Here is a 15,474-nt window from a genome sequence, read left to right on the forward strand (position 1 = left end):
CCATTGCTTTATTGTTTCTTAAATCGAGATCATTTGTAACCGTAATATGTGTAATTTTCTTTTTGTGTTTTTGAACAAGACAATTAATTTACACAAAAAACCACTAAAACATACAGTTTTGTGATTGCACAACGTTACACAATATGCTGTGTGCGCACCATATGTAAGTGATAAAACCTGACGATAATACAATGCAGATTGCGAATATTTGAGCACACGATTGACGTGAAACGAACGATGTTCGATACAATGTAGCGATCATGTTTAATGCAGATTTTAAGTGACTTATCAATAAATACAATTTCTTTATAAAATTATGTATTCATGCTATAAAACATATTGCCATATCCTAAATAGATATATAAACTTACTTATCTATTTTGTAATTCAGATATTGAAACTTTTTATATTTTTTTCACAACACGAAATCATGCTTCCTGACTGGACACTTTCCCATACACGTACATACCGATACATATACATGTAGCCGCCATGCAAGTGGCCTGTTTCTCGTCCCCTGGGTTCCTCACTTGCCGAGTTTTTAAATTCAAATATCCCAGAGGAGATTTAGATTAAAATAAATTCCAATAACGTACACGTAAGGTCCAGTTTTATTTCGATAACTGCTATAAACCCTATTAATTCTCTAAAAAGTGACACACCGAATCGTTATGAGCAAATGTTCAGACATTCATTAATATCTTGAATGTTGAGAAAAGCAGGTGTTGTTACTCCTAGAAGTTCTTGTCGACCTGACCATCTTGTTATCAGTACTTTCAATGAATATATAACGTATTTCCGTGAATGTTGATTCGAATACTATTGAATATATTTAGACTTCCAGAACCTACAACTATTCTCTCTCCAATCTGTTACATGAAAGTCCAACCCCATTCTTGGCAGTTTTACAATCACTGTTATAAAGCGTAACATGCATTGTAGAATCGGATATAATGCGAAATGTAATTTTAAAAAATCATATGTATACAATGTATATTTTTCCTCATATTAATCAAATCACCCTACCGAAATCGAAAATGTATGCGAACATAAGAGGGGCTAACGATTGTTTAATTTGAGCAATGTGTGCCGACAATGTAAACACGATGTGTGCGCACTGTGTAGTTTTGTGCGTTGTACTTTCACACAGCTGTACCATACCGCTGTATATACTATTTTATCTTTTGATGAACCATGATATATCTTTTCGAACCTAGACATCACATTAAAAGAATTCGTAAATATCAATAATCTGAAGTGTGTTCCTACCTTTACATCAATCATAGCCATATCGATTAATGTCAATGAGTCTTAAATTTTAGTTGTCCCTTTTGTCCAATAGCCCAGACTAAAAAAAAATCTGGAAAAAATCAATCTGAAATCTATTATCTTGGGACGCAAATTTCATATATCATTTCTTTATAATTCAATTAGCTGATCAAGTTCCTCAGCTATCGGTAACGGTATAGAGGATATATCACTGGAGGGTTATCGGGACTGGTTATTGTTTCTCTGCTGTCGTTTCTCATGTTTTGTTCGTATATTTCTAAAGATTGTTTTACTGCTAGAAATCTTTGATAATCTATATCACGTAAGTTGTTTACAGGTGTGCATATATAAACGCATTAACGACACAAGTTCTAGTCCTTAAATCGGGGTTGATGGAGCCACTGACGTGAACCGTTAAAATGCATTTAAAAACATTTTGAAACGCAAATAGCGGTACTCGAACGCGCTAGTAACCAACCATCGCAATAGAAATTCCTACGCAATGATCTATTTGAAAATTCTTGCAAACTATATGAAATAAAACTCTTTCCTGCTATCATTAGTAGGTTCGTAACTTACAATCTAGGAATACATTGTATCTTCGAGCTTGTTAACGTTATGTCATGTATTGTTTTTGTCAATTGTTTCACTGTTTACTTTATTCAGGCGACCATGGAAAGAAAGGAGAAAAAGGTAGGTTTTATAGCTTAATACAGTTTCCTTCCACGATAGAGAAAAAATGAGGAGCTTTAAAGTTTGCTGGATATATCATTGCCTTATGGTCAACGTGGGTGTGGATATTACTACTGATAATACCTGATGTCTCTATACAATGTATTCATAAGTCGAGTTTAATAAGGTGAAGGCCATCCACGTAGCAGGTCGGGTTGCATCCTCTAACTACTTCAGTATCAGTATTGTTGCATAACACATATGTGACAGCAATCTTTATTTTTCTGGACACTGTCTTAACAAAATACATTTTTTTATTGATTTACTTATTCGATGATTGTGAGTATTTCGAATTTCAGGACATTTAAGTTTAATTTTTAAAATGATAGAAAAAATCACCATTATTAGCATCGTAAAACTTAAAACTGAATTATTTTAACACGCGTAAAATTGCAATTTTCGTTTCGAACAAAAAATCAGGAATACTCATTCAAACTCTTTTTCCAGGAAATTTCATTAATATCCTTCAATTTTTATATGAATACCTCCGTCATTATTTGAATCCGAATTGTTGCTGTATGTTTTTGTCGATACAATGCATATCCACTTTGGTGGATTGGTGCCTGAGCTAGGTTTACATTCTGGAATAACCCTGTTTAATGATAACTGTAGTATAACAAGTAAAATAAGTCCATGGACTCTTGACAATATCGTTTATTTTTTATCTTTGTTCGGACCGAGTTATTTTCCCAATCTAAGCTTCAAAACAATTCACAAAGGCAATACCGAAGTGAAGACAAAAGCGTAAATCGACCTTAAATCGATGTAACTAGGGCAAAATATGAGCAAGAGAAAAAATGAAATAGAGATCTCTGAAAAAGAACAAAGATAATAAGACCAGGCGGTTCGAAATGGTAGGTACCATCTGCTTAAGGTGATTTGAATTCTCGAATTCAACACATTACACAATTCGCAAACTTACAAGTGAAAATTGAACATTGAAAATATAACAACATTGTATGATTCTGTACAGTATCTTTTATTACTAGAATAAAAGTATCGAAAAGCGTAGTATTTGCTTTGTTCCGGAGCCATTTTTGTTTTGTATTAATGTTGTTGGTGATATGGAACATACGTGTGTGACACTTAAAATGACGTTATCCCTATTTCTAATATTCTTTCAAAAATCATCACAAATTGTGTTTATTGCATTAGCGTAATTGATCATTTTATTTATATTTTGTGGAACCAATGGTGTTTAAATATGAATTTATCTTCTCCAAAAATGTCAAATGTGAGTTTTAAAAACTAATACCAAAATGCTGCTAGCTAAATAAGCTGAAAAGGAATCATGGCCGATCATAGCTGCTGTGCCAGGAAATAAAAAATAAAATAAAAAGAAAGTGGTTTTAAGAGGATTGCAAGATGGTGTTTCTTCTATATGCCATGAGTGTCAATAAGTGTCACAAGTATTTCTGAAGACAAACTTTCCTGTTATTATGCATTTCTTGAATTCAAACTGATCACAATCCGACATAAGTAACCGAGACGCATTTTCTCGTTTACTATGAGAAATCCCTTTGTTCTTGTTGGAAATTTTAAAATTATATTTAATATAGATGATTCATTTCTTTGCAAGCTACAGAGTCATAGAAACTCAATCGATCTTTTTTTTCCTTGGTAGATATTATTCTGAAATTCCTTTAATTGGTTTTACTTAATCGATTGTATGTTATCATTATATTTTGATGTACATGCTGATTCAACCATTATTTGCTATTAAGTTCTGATGTTGACAAATGTATTTTCATTTAACAAAAACAGCACACAAAAACACACAAAATTAAAAGCTAAGGCCGTATAACGACAGTGATAAAGAATTAGATATTGTATTCATTTGCGAGCTACTTTTACTATATAACAACTAAATCACAGTACATGCGCGTATGCTGTTTATTCTATCAATTATCATCGCCTAATCGATCAGCTTTGTGTTAATTTTGTACAATCGATAGCACTATTCTTCACTTAAAATATTAAGTTCGTATTTTTTTTTAAGTTTGCGATAACTATTCCAATTTTTTAAAACGATAGCAGTGCATTTTAGGAGCCCTTATAAGACAAGTAATTTACTATTCACAATAATCTCTAAATTAAGTCATTACATTTACAATTAAAGTTTTACTGAGCAATTTTGAAAACATCTATCATATATTTATTAAGTTTTAAAAAAATGGATATTAAAAAGCACGTGTAACTTACAGAAAATTAGCACACCTACAAAATGTAGTGACGTCATGTTGTAGGTTATGGGGAGAGGGGGTTTCCCGGTTTTCAAGGTATTCCGGGTCCCAAGGGAGGAAAAGGCGATAAGGGCGACAAAGGAGATGGTGAGTTAAAATACATATCTAATATAAATAGTATCGCTGTTTGTAGTTAATCTGCATTTTGTGAAGTTTTAAACTTGACAACAGTAGATCGTTGATGGTCGGAGGAAATACATATTTTCGTTATCATACATTGTTGATTTCTATTTTAACAAAAAGGAATTTTTTTCGACAGAATTTCGAAGCAGCTTTATAGTCTTAGGATTTTTGCTTTTGTTCCATTTAATATTCAATTGTTTTGTCTTAAACGAGTTTCGATTTTAGATAATTATAATCTGTATTATGCATATAAAAGCAACACAAGATTTTCACATCTCAAACTTTTTGCAGTATTCTCTTCCGTAGCCATGGACAACTGGCGTTTGGCTACTCCCGTGCCCTCTGTGACTCATAGAGGAGGTGAGCAGCTCGTTTTGGGCAAAACTAATTTTAAACAAGCTTATGCAAATCACATATTCATTACTGTGATTTGTATTTGGTTCCTCACGCGTTTCAAACGAAAAACCTATCGTTTATTGCATAGTCAGTTGGCTTGAGTAATTTATTTTCCAATACAATATAAAAACGCATACATTGACGCCATCATCTTATTACCATGAAGGTTCATCTTATTAAGCAAAATCTAATTTTTGGTTTATAGTTCATAAATATCGACTGGTTTATTAACATCCGTTTAGTTGTTATGAAAGAAAACGTTCTCGAAGTAACTTATATATACTTAAATGTATTGTGTATTGTATTAATAACATTATATACAAATTTGATGCAGAGCCGAAATTTAAATGTGGTGTCTAGAGACAGAATACTGACCAAGGTTGAATCTAAAATGCTTGATTTGATTTGCAAATACAAACTTTAATAACAGCATTGCCTTCTTTTATTTGGCTGCCATTTATTTCATTGTTCAGATGTATAATTTCAAATGATTTGAGTTGTTCTTGGAAACCTGTTACTCATTCTGAGCATCGTTTTCTTTTCAGAGAGAACTCCATCCTCAACTAAAGGTAATGTTATAACAATAACCTAAGGCGATGATATCGATTGTTAAGAATTTTATAATGTTAAATAATGTCATAATTCTAAGACTGATTGTTTATGAAAGTGACATTTGTATTCATATCACGGTTCCTTTAGACAAATTTGCTAGACAGCGGGAGAAGAAGTTAACATTTTTCAGAGCAAAAGAATATATTAAAATGCATTATTATATCTGATATGATATACTGCTTGGTACATTTTGAATATCTCTTCTTTGCTTTAGTTATCAAGTATCGTTCGTTTCTCCAAACTTTGTCCTGAATGTTTAGGTTTGTGAATCAATGAAGTGTGGTTTATTGTCAAAACGTGCAAAATCCTCATGCCTTTGGAGGCTTCAAAATTTCAGGCACAGTCACACCTAACAGCGTAGACACATTTTTTTAAAGCTCTTCAAAACTGTTTCGTGATCATTCTTAATCCTCGAATAGTTTTAGATGTTGGGAGAACTTACATCACGATTCACTCAACTCCACTACACGCCATTTCAGTATATCATCTTTAGTAAATGTTTTACTCTATATCACAAGACATTTTGTACTTACCTTGTTTGGGCGAATCAATTGAATTGATCATAAATATGGCAACTGGTGAAATTTGCACACATACACTACTGTGTTCATAATCGAAGACATTTGAAATTGCGACAGTCACTAACATACAAAATTAAAAAATCCGTTGAATATATCAGGTTATATTTTCATCATTAACGAACCTGCCAGGATAAATGTCAATGGGATGATAGAAGGGAATACAAACTTATTTGGACCTCTATGCATATATGATTGTGTAGAAATTCGCCCTCAACAACAGGAGGGCGTTTGATGCCTGGATTTTATAACCGGATACAGACATAAAGAGTTGTACAGACGAACAATACCAATAATTATATCATATTCATAATTTGGTTAAAATATTAAATATAAAAATGCAATGGCAGAAGTTTACATTGATACATGGCACGTTTCGGGGTTTTTTTTATAAAGAAACAAATATACTTACACTGATTTATCTAAATGTGTACAAGAACGATTGTCTATAAAGTACATACTTAAAATAAAGGGTAAATAATGCAAAAAAAAATGACTACAGGAAGAGTACAAATATCTCAGATAATTATCCTTTCGTTTTTCAAAAGCAATTCTTTCTATTTAAACTTTTTAGATCTACCGTTATAATGAATCACTTCCATCCATTTTGAACAGAAAGAATATAACACCACTTCCCTTAATCGCTTTATACTACCAAATTAGCGTCTTCTTAAATATAACATAAAACGAATTATGGACAGAAGCAATCTATTTCTGCAACTTGATACAGTACACGTGTCGCATCAGTTATAATCTTAAGGAATTAGTACCCCTGCACTTTGCGCAGATACCATACTATTTATTGAACACATGTACAGTTGGTCGACATATTCAGGCTCCCTTCCTACACAACGTCAACAATACATTAGTCCTTCAAATATTACCTTAACTTGCAGTAAAACTAGTCAAATTTATTGGAAAGGCTTACACTAGACATATGTATTCAAAACGTTGGTAGCTTTTACAACATGCTTACACGATAATTTTAAAGCATTTTTAATTTCTGAGCTAAAATATCTTTTCAAAAAATATCAATATAATCAACTCATGACATGATATGAAATACAATATTTTGTGGCAGAGTCAATACTTCGTTTTAATATGAAAAATTATATGGAAAATTTGAATTGACAATTTGTTAAATAAAGTCTTTAACATTTAATATTCATATTTATTATGTTTTCAAATGTGTTTCTATCTTAGTTTGTTTTAATTTTCATACTTATTTCGTTCCGTATGTGTGATTGTGATCAGTTTGAATTCTTACAAATTAATATTTTCTTAATTGTGTCAATATTTATGAATGAAGTAGTTTTAATTGTTTTTAAATCTACACAAAATTCACGGTAATATATATGTGTTAAACCTATATATGACAATCCGTCTCCGAACAAAGCTTACAAACCTCTCAAAATAAAAATGTAAAATAGGATTTATACAGGTAATATTTGCACTTGAAACACATACAATCAATACATTTGTAACTGTTAATGTTAGGCACTTCTGTATAAGATATAAGCGATACAAGAGATTACTAAAATAGGAAAAGCATTATTGATTGCAACACACAAAATTAATATATTCCCTATCTGATAAAATAAAAATCAGCAACCTTATTCAGTACACAAAACAATTGTGCTTAATCTATCCAGTACTTGTATGACGTGATAAGATGTGATTGGAGATGGATACACATAAGGCAGACACATGACAATGAAGTTTATCAATTTTCGAGCCAGTCCACCCCTAAATAAGGACACAAAAAAGGCCAAAATTACATATTATCAAAAGTTTACGCAGAAACAACAGTTAATGAGTAATAATATCATACCACAAAATATAAAACAGAGTAAAAGTAGTTACTACAGAATTGGTATGCTGTTGTTAAAGTACATTACATCGGCCCCGCTAAGAGCTGAAAACTAATTTATATTTTATGGTGTTAAATGTTATTTCTGTGTAAAACTCAGATTATAAAAATGTTATTAAAGCGTTCGTTCATCTTTATTCCCGAATGGACGTATCTATGTGTATGCGAACAGTACTGTATTTATTGAATCAGAAATGTGAAAAGCAGAAATTGAGCGCGTTTGTACTTTGCAACCTTGTTTTGGAAAACTGCAAATGTCTGAGTAGTTTACTCATTTATATCTCAATATTAGACCTTGTGCTCATCCTTTGTAAATGGAGCTTTCATGGACTATATAAATAAGTGACTGAATTTAACTAAATGTCGCTATACTGCCTTAACCTACACATTTTGTCAGAGCAGCGATTGATTTCATATTGTTATTGTTATACACGATACCTGTCCCACCGCAACAACATATATAGTATTAGGTCAAAACACGGTCTACGAGAACCTTAAAATGGCTAATCTAGTTTTGTTACGAATAATTCATGTTGGGTCGGACAGAATATAAAGAATACACCTGTTATGTCTTCTTTCATGTAAATTTGTCTCATTTATCTTGATAACATAGAGGAAATGGGTGTATACAACTACTGATTCAGAATACATCTTTATACACTTCGTATGTAATATATTACATGGCAGATGTACTCAATATTTCGCAAAAATGTTTTATTTACCATTATCAGAAATTGTCAAGCATTGCCCAGCTACGCTATGGACTTGCTAGGTCAAATTAGGCATTGTCATATTTATCAGTCTGGCTAAAATAGGATGTATGGATACATTTCATGTTATATTGTTACGTATGATAGCGATTACGACGTCCGCGACCAATACTCCGACCACGCCCACTACCACGACTACGCCCACAACAACTACGACCCCTACAACGACAACAACGCTACCGCCCACCTTGGCGCCCAGACGGCGAGGTCATATACTAAACATACATTGTATTCCTCTCAAAATGCATGTTGGACAGTAACTGTCAGGTCACTTGTAGAAACTACAGCGTAGCATTTTGTATACAGCGTCCCAAAAGGAACAAAGAGAATAACCTGATAAACGGCAGCAGTATTTATGTATACGTTATTCAATTTACCTTTTTAAGTTTATTCAAAATTCCATCTTAGGTACATCTCGAAATAAAATATCTAAACACAGCTTCATTTTCACAAAATCAATGCAATATTTGATGAAATTTGATTCTGTGATTTCGTCACTAGGGAATGTAAACGAAAAACATCGCTGAAACAAATTTCCTATTTACATTTTTGCGTTTAAATTAAACACCATCTTCAATTGACAAACATATATGAAATATATATTTATATAGAACTGGATGTTATGTTTGGAATGCTACGTTGTCGTCATGGCTAGTTTCTATCTAACGTATTGGAATAATATATATATACAATCCAATTAATCGCTAACATTTAATTGCCTTTCCCCTTCTCACTCAACAACAGGCTCCCCATGGAGTCAAACCAGTGCCAACTCCGCTGCCTTCCAAATGACGTCATCACCGGAAGTTACCTTCTTGTGTTTGGTGATGCTTGTCATCAGTCATCTGGTGAAGACCACTCATTGTATGTTAGAAGTAATTTATCATAATAATAATAGTGTTTGTGTGTTGTAAAGTATTGCTGATAAAATTTGAAAATCATTTTTTTCATTTCATTTCAATATTTGCTTTATATGTTGTGCGGTTCTTTTCCGGGTTTTTCTCCTATTTTTTTGAAACTTTTTCTATTTCATTTTGTCGTGCTTAACACAGTAATCAGTTTCATTTCAATCGGTTAACAGAGCGTTTCTTGGTGTATGTAGGAAGTATTTACTAAGCAGGAGTTGTTTTAATGAAGACAATGCTATTTCGTTTCCGGTTACCAGGTGTTCTCTTGGTGTTCGCTGTACTTTTTTTTATTTACGTGAAGTAAGTTATGGTGTAGATAGTGGTTGTGTGTACCTGCTGTTCTTTCGGTGTTCGCTGTTCGTTTTTATTCACGCGAAGTAAATTTCGGTGTAGACAGTGAGTTTTGTTTACCAGATAGATGTTCTCTCGGTGTGCGATGAATTTTTTTTTATTTTTTTTTTTGGCCAGAAGACATTTTGGTGTAGACAGTGAGTTTTGTATACAATATGTTCGCACGTTGTGCGTTTTACGTTTCTATTTACCAGAAGAATATTTGTGTAGACAGTAAGTTTTGTATAATGGATTGGTTCCCGGTGTGCGCTGTAGGATTTTATTTTCGAGAAGTGATTTTTGGTTTAGAGAGTGAGTTTTGTATACAATATGTTCTTACGTTGTGCATTTTACGTTTCTATTTACCAAAAGAATATTTGTGTAGACAGTGAGTTTTGTATAATGGATTGGTTCCCGGTGTGCGCTGTAAGATTTTGTTTTCCAGAAGTGATTTTTGGTTTAGAGAGTGAGTTTTGTATTCCAAATGTCACAAAAAGTTATTTTGGTGTAAGCATTGAGTGTTTGTTCACTAGTATTTAAAAGGTGTTGCATACCACACGTTATCTCATTGAAGGCATTGAAATTACGTAAATGTCGTCTCGTTAAATGATATAACTGTTTGCTAACCTCGGTATAGGTAATACGATTTTGTTTACCATGTGCTATCTCGGTATAAAAAATGAGGTTTTGTTTACCTTTGTTATCTCGGTATAGGAAATGAGGTTGTGTATACCATTTGTTATCTCGGTATAGATAATGAGGTTTTGTTTACTATTTTATCTCGGTATAGATAATGAGGTTTTGCTTACCATGTGTTATCTCGGTATAGGTAATAAGATTTTGTTAATCATGTGTTATCTCGGTATAGATAATGAGGTTTTGTTTGCTATTTTATCTTTGTATAGATAATGAGATTTTGCTTACCATGTGTTATCTCGGTATAGGAAATGAGGTTTTGTTTACCATGCGTTATCTCGGTATAGGAAATGAGGTTTTGTTTACCATGTGTTATCTCGGTATAGGAAATGAGGTTGTGTCTACCATTTGTTATCTCGGTATAGATAATGAGGTTTTGTTCACCATGTGTTATCTCGGTATAGGTAAAGAGTTTTTATTTACCATGTGTTATCTCGGTAAAGGAAATGAGGTTTTGTTTACCATGTGTTATCTCGGTATAGATAATGAGGTTTTGTTTACCATGTGTTATCTCGGTATAGGTAAAGAGTTTTTATTTACCATGTGTTATCTCGGTAAAGGAAATGAGGTTTTGTTTACCATGTGTTATCTCGGTATAGATAATGAGGTTTTGTTTGCTATTTTATCTCGGTATAGATAATGAGATTTTGCTTACCATGTGTTATCTCGGTATAGGAAATGAGGTTTTGTTTACCATGTGTTATCTCGGTATAGGAAATGAGGTTTTGTTTACCATGTGTTATCTCGGTATAGGAAATGAGGTTTTGTTTACCATGTGTTATCTCGGTATAGGAAATGAGGTTTTGTTTACTATGTTATCTCGGTATCGAAAATGAGGTTGTGTTTACCTTTGTTATCTCGGTATAGGAAATGAGGTTTTGTTTACCGTGTGTTATCTCGGTATAGGAAATGAGGTTGTGTTTACTATGTATTATCTCGGTATAGATAATGAGGTTTTGTTCACCATGTGTTATCTCGGTATAGATAATGAGGTTTAGCTCCCCATGGGTTATCTCGGTATAGGTAAAGAGTTTTTATGTACCATGTGTTATCTCGGTATAGGAAACTAGGTTGTGTCTACCATTTGTTATCTCGGTATAGGAAATGTGGTTTTGTTTACCGTGTGTTATCTCGATATAGGAAATGAGGTTGTGTTTACCATGTATTATCTCGGTATAGGAAATGAGGTTGTGGTTAACATGTGTTATCTCGGTATAGGTAATAAGATTTTGTTAACCATGTGTTATCTCGGTATAGATAATGAGGTTTTGTTTACTATTTTATCTCGGTATAGATAATGAGATTTTGCTTACCATGTGTTATCTCGGTAAAGGAAATGAGGTTTTGTTTACCATGTGTTATCTCGGTATAGGAAACTAGGTTGTGTCTACCATTTGTTATCTCGGTATAGGAAATAAGGTTTTGTTTACTATGTTATCTCGGTATCGGAAATGAGGTTGTGTTTACCTTTGTTATCTCGGTATAGGAAATTAGGTTTTGTTTACCGTGTGTTATCTCGGTATAGGAAATGAGGTTGTGGTTAACATGTGTTATCTCGGTATAGGTATTAAGATTGTGTTTACCATGTGTTATCTCGGTATAGGAAATGAGGTTGTGTATACCATGTGTAATCTCGGTATAGGTAATAAGATTGTGTTTACCATGTGTTTGTCTCGGTATAGATAATGAGGTTTTCCTTACCATGTGTTATCTCGGAAAAGATAATGAGGTTTTGTTTACCATGTATTATCTCGGTATAGGAAATGAGGTTGTGTTCACCATGTGCTATCTCGGTATAGGAAATGAGGTTTTGTTTACTATGTTATCTCGGTATAGATAATGAGGTTTTGTTTACTATGTTACCTCGGTATAGATAATGAGGTTTTGTTCACCATGTGTTATCTCGGTATAGATAATGCGGTTTTGCTTACCATGTATTATCCCGGTATAGAAAATGAGGTTTTGTTTACCTTTGTAATCTCGGCATAGAAAATTGAGGTTTTGTTTACCTTTGTTATCTCGGTATAGGAAATGAGGTTGTGTTCACCATGTGCTATCTCGTTATAGGAAATGAGGTTTTGTTTACCGTGTGTTATCTCGGTATTGGAAATGAGGTTGTGGTTAACATGTGTTATCTCGGTATAGGTAATATCTCGGTATAGGAAATGAGGTTGTGTATACCATGTGTTATCTCGGTATAGATAATGAGGTTTTGCTTACCATGTATTATCCCGGTATAGAAAATGAGGTTTTGTTTACCTTTGTAATCTCGGTATAGAAAATTGAGGTTTTGTTTACCTTTGTTATCTCGGTATAGGAAATGATATTTTGTTTAACGTGTGTTATCTCGGCATAGAAAATGAGGTTGTGGTTAACGTGTGTTATCTCGGCATAGAAAATGAGGTTGTGGTTAACATGTGTTATCTCGGTATAGGTAATGAGGTTTTGTTTACCATGTATTATCTCGGTATAGGAAATGAGGTTGTGCTCACCATGTGCTATCTCGGTATAGGAAATGAGGTTTTATTTACCATGTGTTATCTCGGTATAGAAAATGAGGTTTTGTTTACCATGTTTTTATATCGGTATAGGAAATTAGGTTTTGTTTACCATGTGTTATCTCGGGGTATAGGTAAAGAGTTTTTATTTACCATGTGTTATCTCGGTATAGGTAATGAGGTTTTGTTTACCAAGTGTTATCTCGGGATAGATAATGAGGTTTTGCTTACCATGTATTATCCCGGTATAGAAAATGAGGGTTTGTTTACCTTTGTAATCTCGGCATAGAAAATTGAGGTTTTGTTTACCTTTATTATCTCGGTATAGGAAATGAGGTTGTGCTCACCATGTGCTATCTCGGTATAGGAAATGAGGTTGTGTATACCATGTGTTATCTCGGTATAGGTAAAGAGTTTTTATTTACCATGTGTTATCTCGGTGAAGGAAATGAGGTTTTGTTTACCAAGTGTTATCTCGGGATAGATAATGAGGTTTTGCTTACCATGTATTATCCCGGTATAGAAAATGAGGGTTTGTTTACCTTTGTAATCTCGGCATAGAAAATTGAGGTTTTGTTTACCTTTATTATCTCGGTATAGGAAATGAGGTTGTGTTCCCCATGTGCTATCTCGGTATAGGAAATGAGGTTGTGTTCCCCATGTGCTATCTCGGTATAGGAAATGAGGTTGTGTTCACCATGTGCTATCTCGGTATAGGAAATGAGGTTGTGTATACCATGTGTTATCTCGGTATAGGTGATGAGGTTTTGTTTACCATGTGTTATCCCGGTATAGATAATGAGGTTTAGTTTACCATGTGTTATCCCGGCATAGATAATGAGGTTTTTCTTACCATGTGTTATCCCGGTATAGATAATGAGGTTTTGTTTACCATGTGTTATCTTGGTATAGATAATGTGGTTTTGTTTACCATGTGTTATCCCAGTATAGATAATGAGGTTTTGCTTACCATGTGTTATCCCGGTATAGATAATGAGGTTTAGTTTACCATGTGTTATCCCGGCATAGATAATGAGGTTTTGCTTACCATGTGTTATCCCGGTATAGGAAATGAGGTTTTGTTTACCATGTGTTATCTCGGTATAAAAAATGAGGTTGTGTTTACCATGTGTTATCTCGGTATAGGTAAAGAGTTTTTATTTACCATGTGTTATCTCGGTATAGGTAATAAGATTGCGTTTACCATGTGTTATCTCGATATAGATAATGAGGTTTTGTTTACCATGTGATATCTCGGTAAAAAATAATAAGGGTTTGTTTACCATGTAATATCTCAATATAGATAATGAGATTTTGCTTACCATGTGTTATCTAGGTATAGGAAATGAGGTTTTGTTAACCATGTGTTATCTCGGTATAGGTAATAAGATTGTGTTTACCATGTGTTATCTCGGTATAGAAAATGAGGTTGTGTTTACCATGTGTTACTCGGTATAGATAATGAGGTTTTATTTACCGTGTGTTATCTCGGTATAGGAAATGAGAATTTGTTCACCATGTGTTATCTCGGTATAGAAAATGGGGTTGTGTTTACCATGTTTTATCTCGGAATAAGAAATTTTGTTTAGCATATGTTATCTCGATATAGATAATGAGGTTTTGTTTACCATGTGTTATCTCGGTATAGGAAATGAGGTTTTGTTTACCATGTGTTATCTCGGTATAGGTAATAAGATAGTGTTTACCATGTGTTATCTCGATATAGAAAATGAGGTTTTGCTTACCATGTGTTATCTCGTTATAGATAATGAGGTTTTATTTACCATGTGTTATCTCGGTATAGGAAATGAGGTTTTGATTACCATGTGTTATCTCGGTATAGGTAAAGAGTTTTTATTTACCATGTGTTATCTCGGTATAGGTAATGAGGTTTTGCTTACCATTTGCTATATCGGTATAGGTATTGAGGTTTTGTTTACCATGTCTTATCTCGATATAGGTAATAAAGTTTTGTCTCAGTTCCGTGTGAGTAAGATAGATCTGTCCATGGTAAGAAAGGAGTGTAGGAAATTTCTATCCTACACTCCATTTCTTGTGACCTGACGTCACAATGTCCCAACAATGACTTGAAATCACGAATTTTGAAAACTCGACTTCTACCAAATTTGAAAACCCCTCGGGTTGATATTTTCCTATCCTATTTACCCTTAAAAGAGTCTTTTAATGTTTACTAGATGTTATCTCGGTATAAGTTATAAGTAACTGCTTTCCAGAAGATGTCGCTGTCTCCCTATAGGTTGTAAGGTTATAAGGCTTTGTTGAAGTTGTCTCTCATGTAGTAAGTGTACGAAAAATATCTTTGATGGTTATATTGATATTTTGTGTTCACATATTTGTGGTTTTCCTACTTTTCTTCGAAATCATATGAACCTGTACACACTCATTTTTAATAAATATAGAATTACCATGAACAATATACACGACAAGC

At 33.3% G+C, this 15,474-nt stretch overlaps 1 protein-coding gene across 5 annotated transcripts in view; it reads left to right on the forward strand.

Annotated features, from left to right (window-relative positions):
* Positions 1–15,474, forward strand: part of LOC110455009 (collagen alpha-1(I) chain-like) — a 216,320-nt gene that overhangs the window by 193,575 nt on the left and 7,271 nt on the right. For 3 of the 5 annotated variants that reach the window (XM_021504879.1, XM_021504877.1, XM_021504880.1), the window contains 5 exons: positions 1,936–1,962; positions 4,248–4,331; positions 4,659–4,727; positions 5,309–5,332; positions 8,681–8,800. In XM_021504879.1, coding sequence (XP_021360554.1) covers positions 1,936–1,962; positions 4,248–4,331; positions 4,659–4,727; positions 5,309–5,332; positions 8,681–8,800 — 324 coding nt within the window. Of the gene's footprint in view, positions 1–1,935; positions 1,963–4,247; positions 4,332–4,658; positions 4,728–5,308; positions 5,333–8,680; positions 8,801–9,337; positions 9,458–15,474 lie in introns of all 5 variants that reach the window. The other 2 variants (XM_021504878.1, XM_021504882.1) reach the window with 2 other exon arrangements.

This window comes from Mizuhopecten yessoensis, unplaced genomic scaffold (genome assembly GCF_002113885.1).
Source record: "Mizuhopecten yessoensis strain PY_sf001 unplaced genomic scaffold, ASM211388v2 scaffold8123, whole genome shotgun sequence".
NCBI classification, from domain to species: domain Eukaryota; kingdom Metazoa; phylum Mollusca; class Bivalvia; order Pectinida; family Pectinidae; genus Mizuhopecten; species Mizuhopecten yessoensis.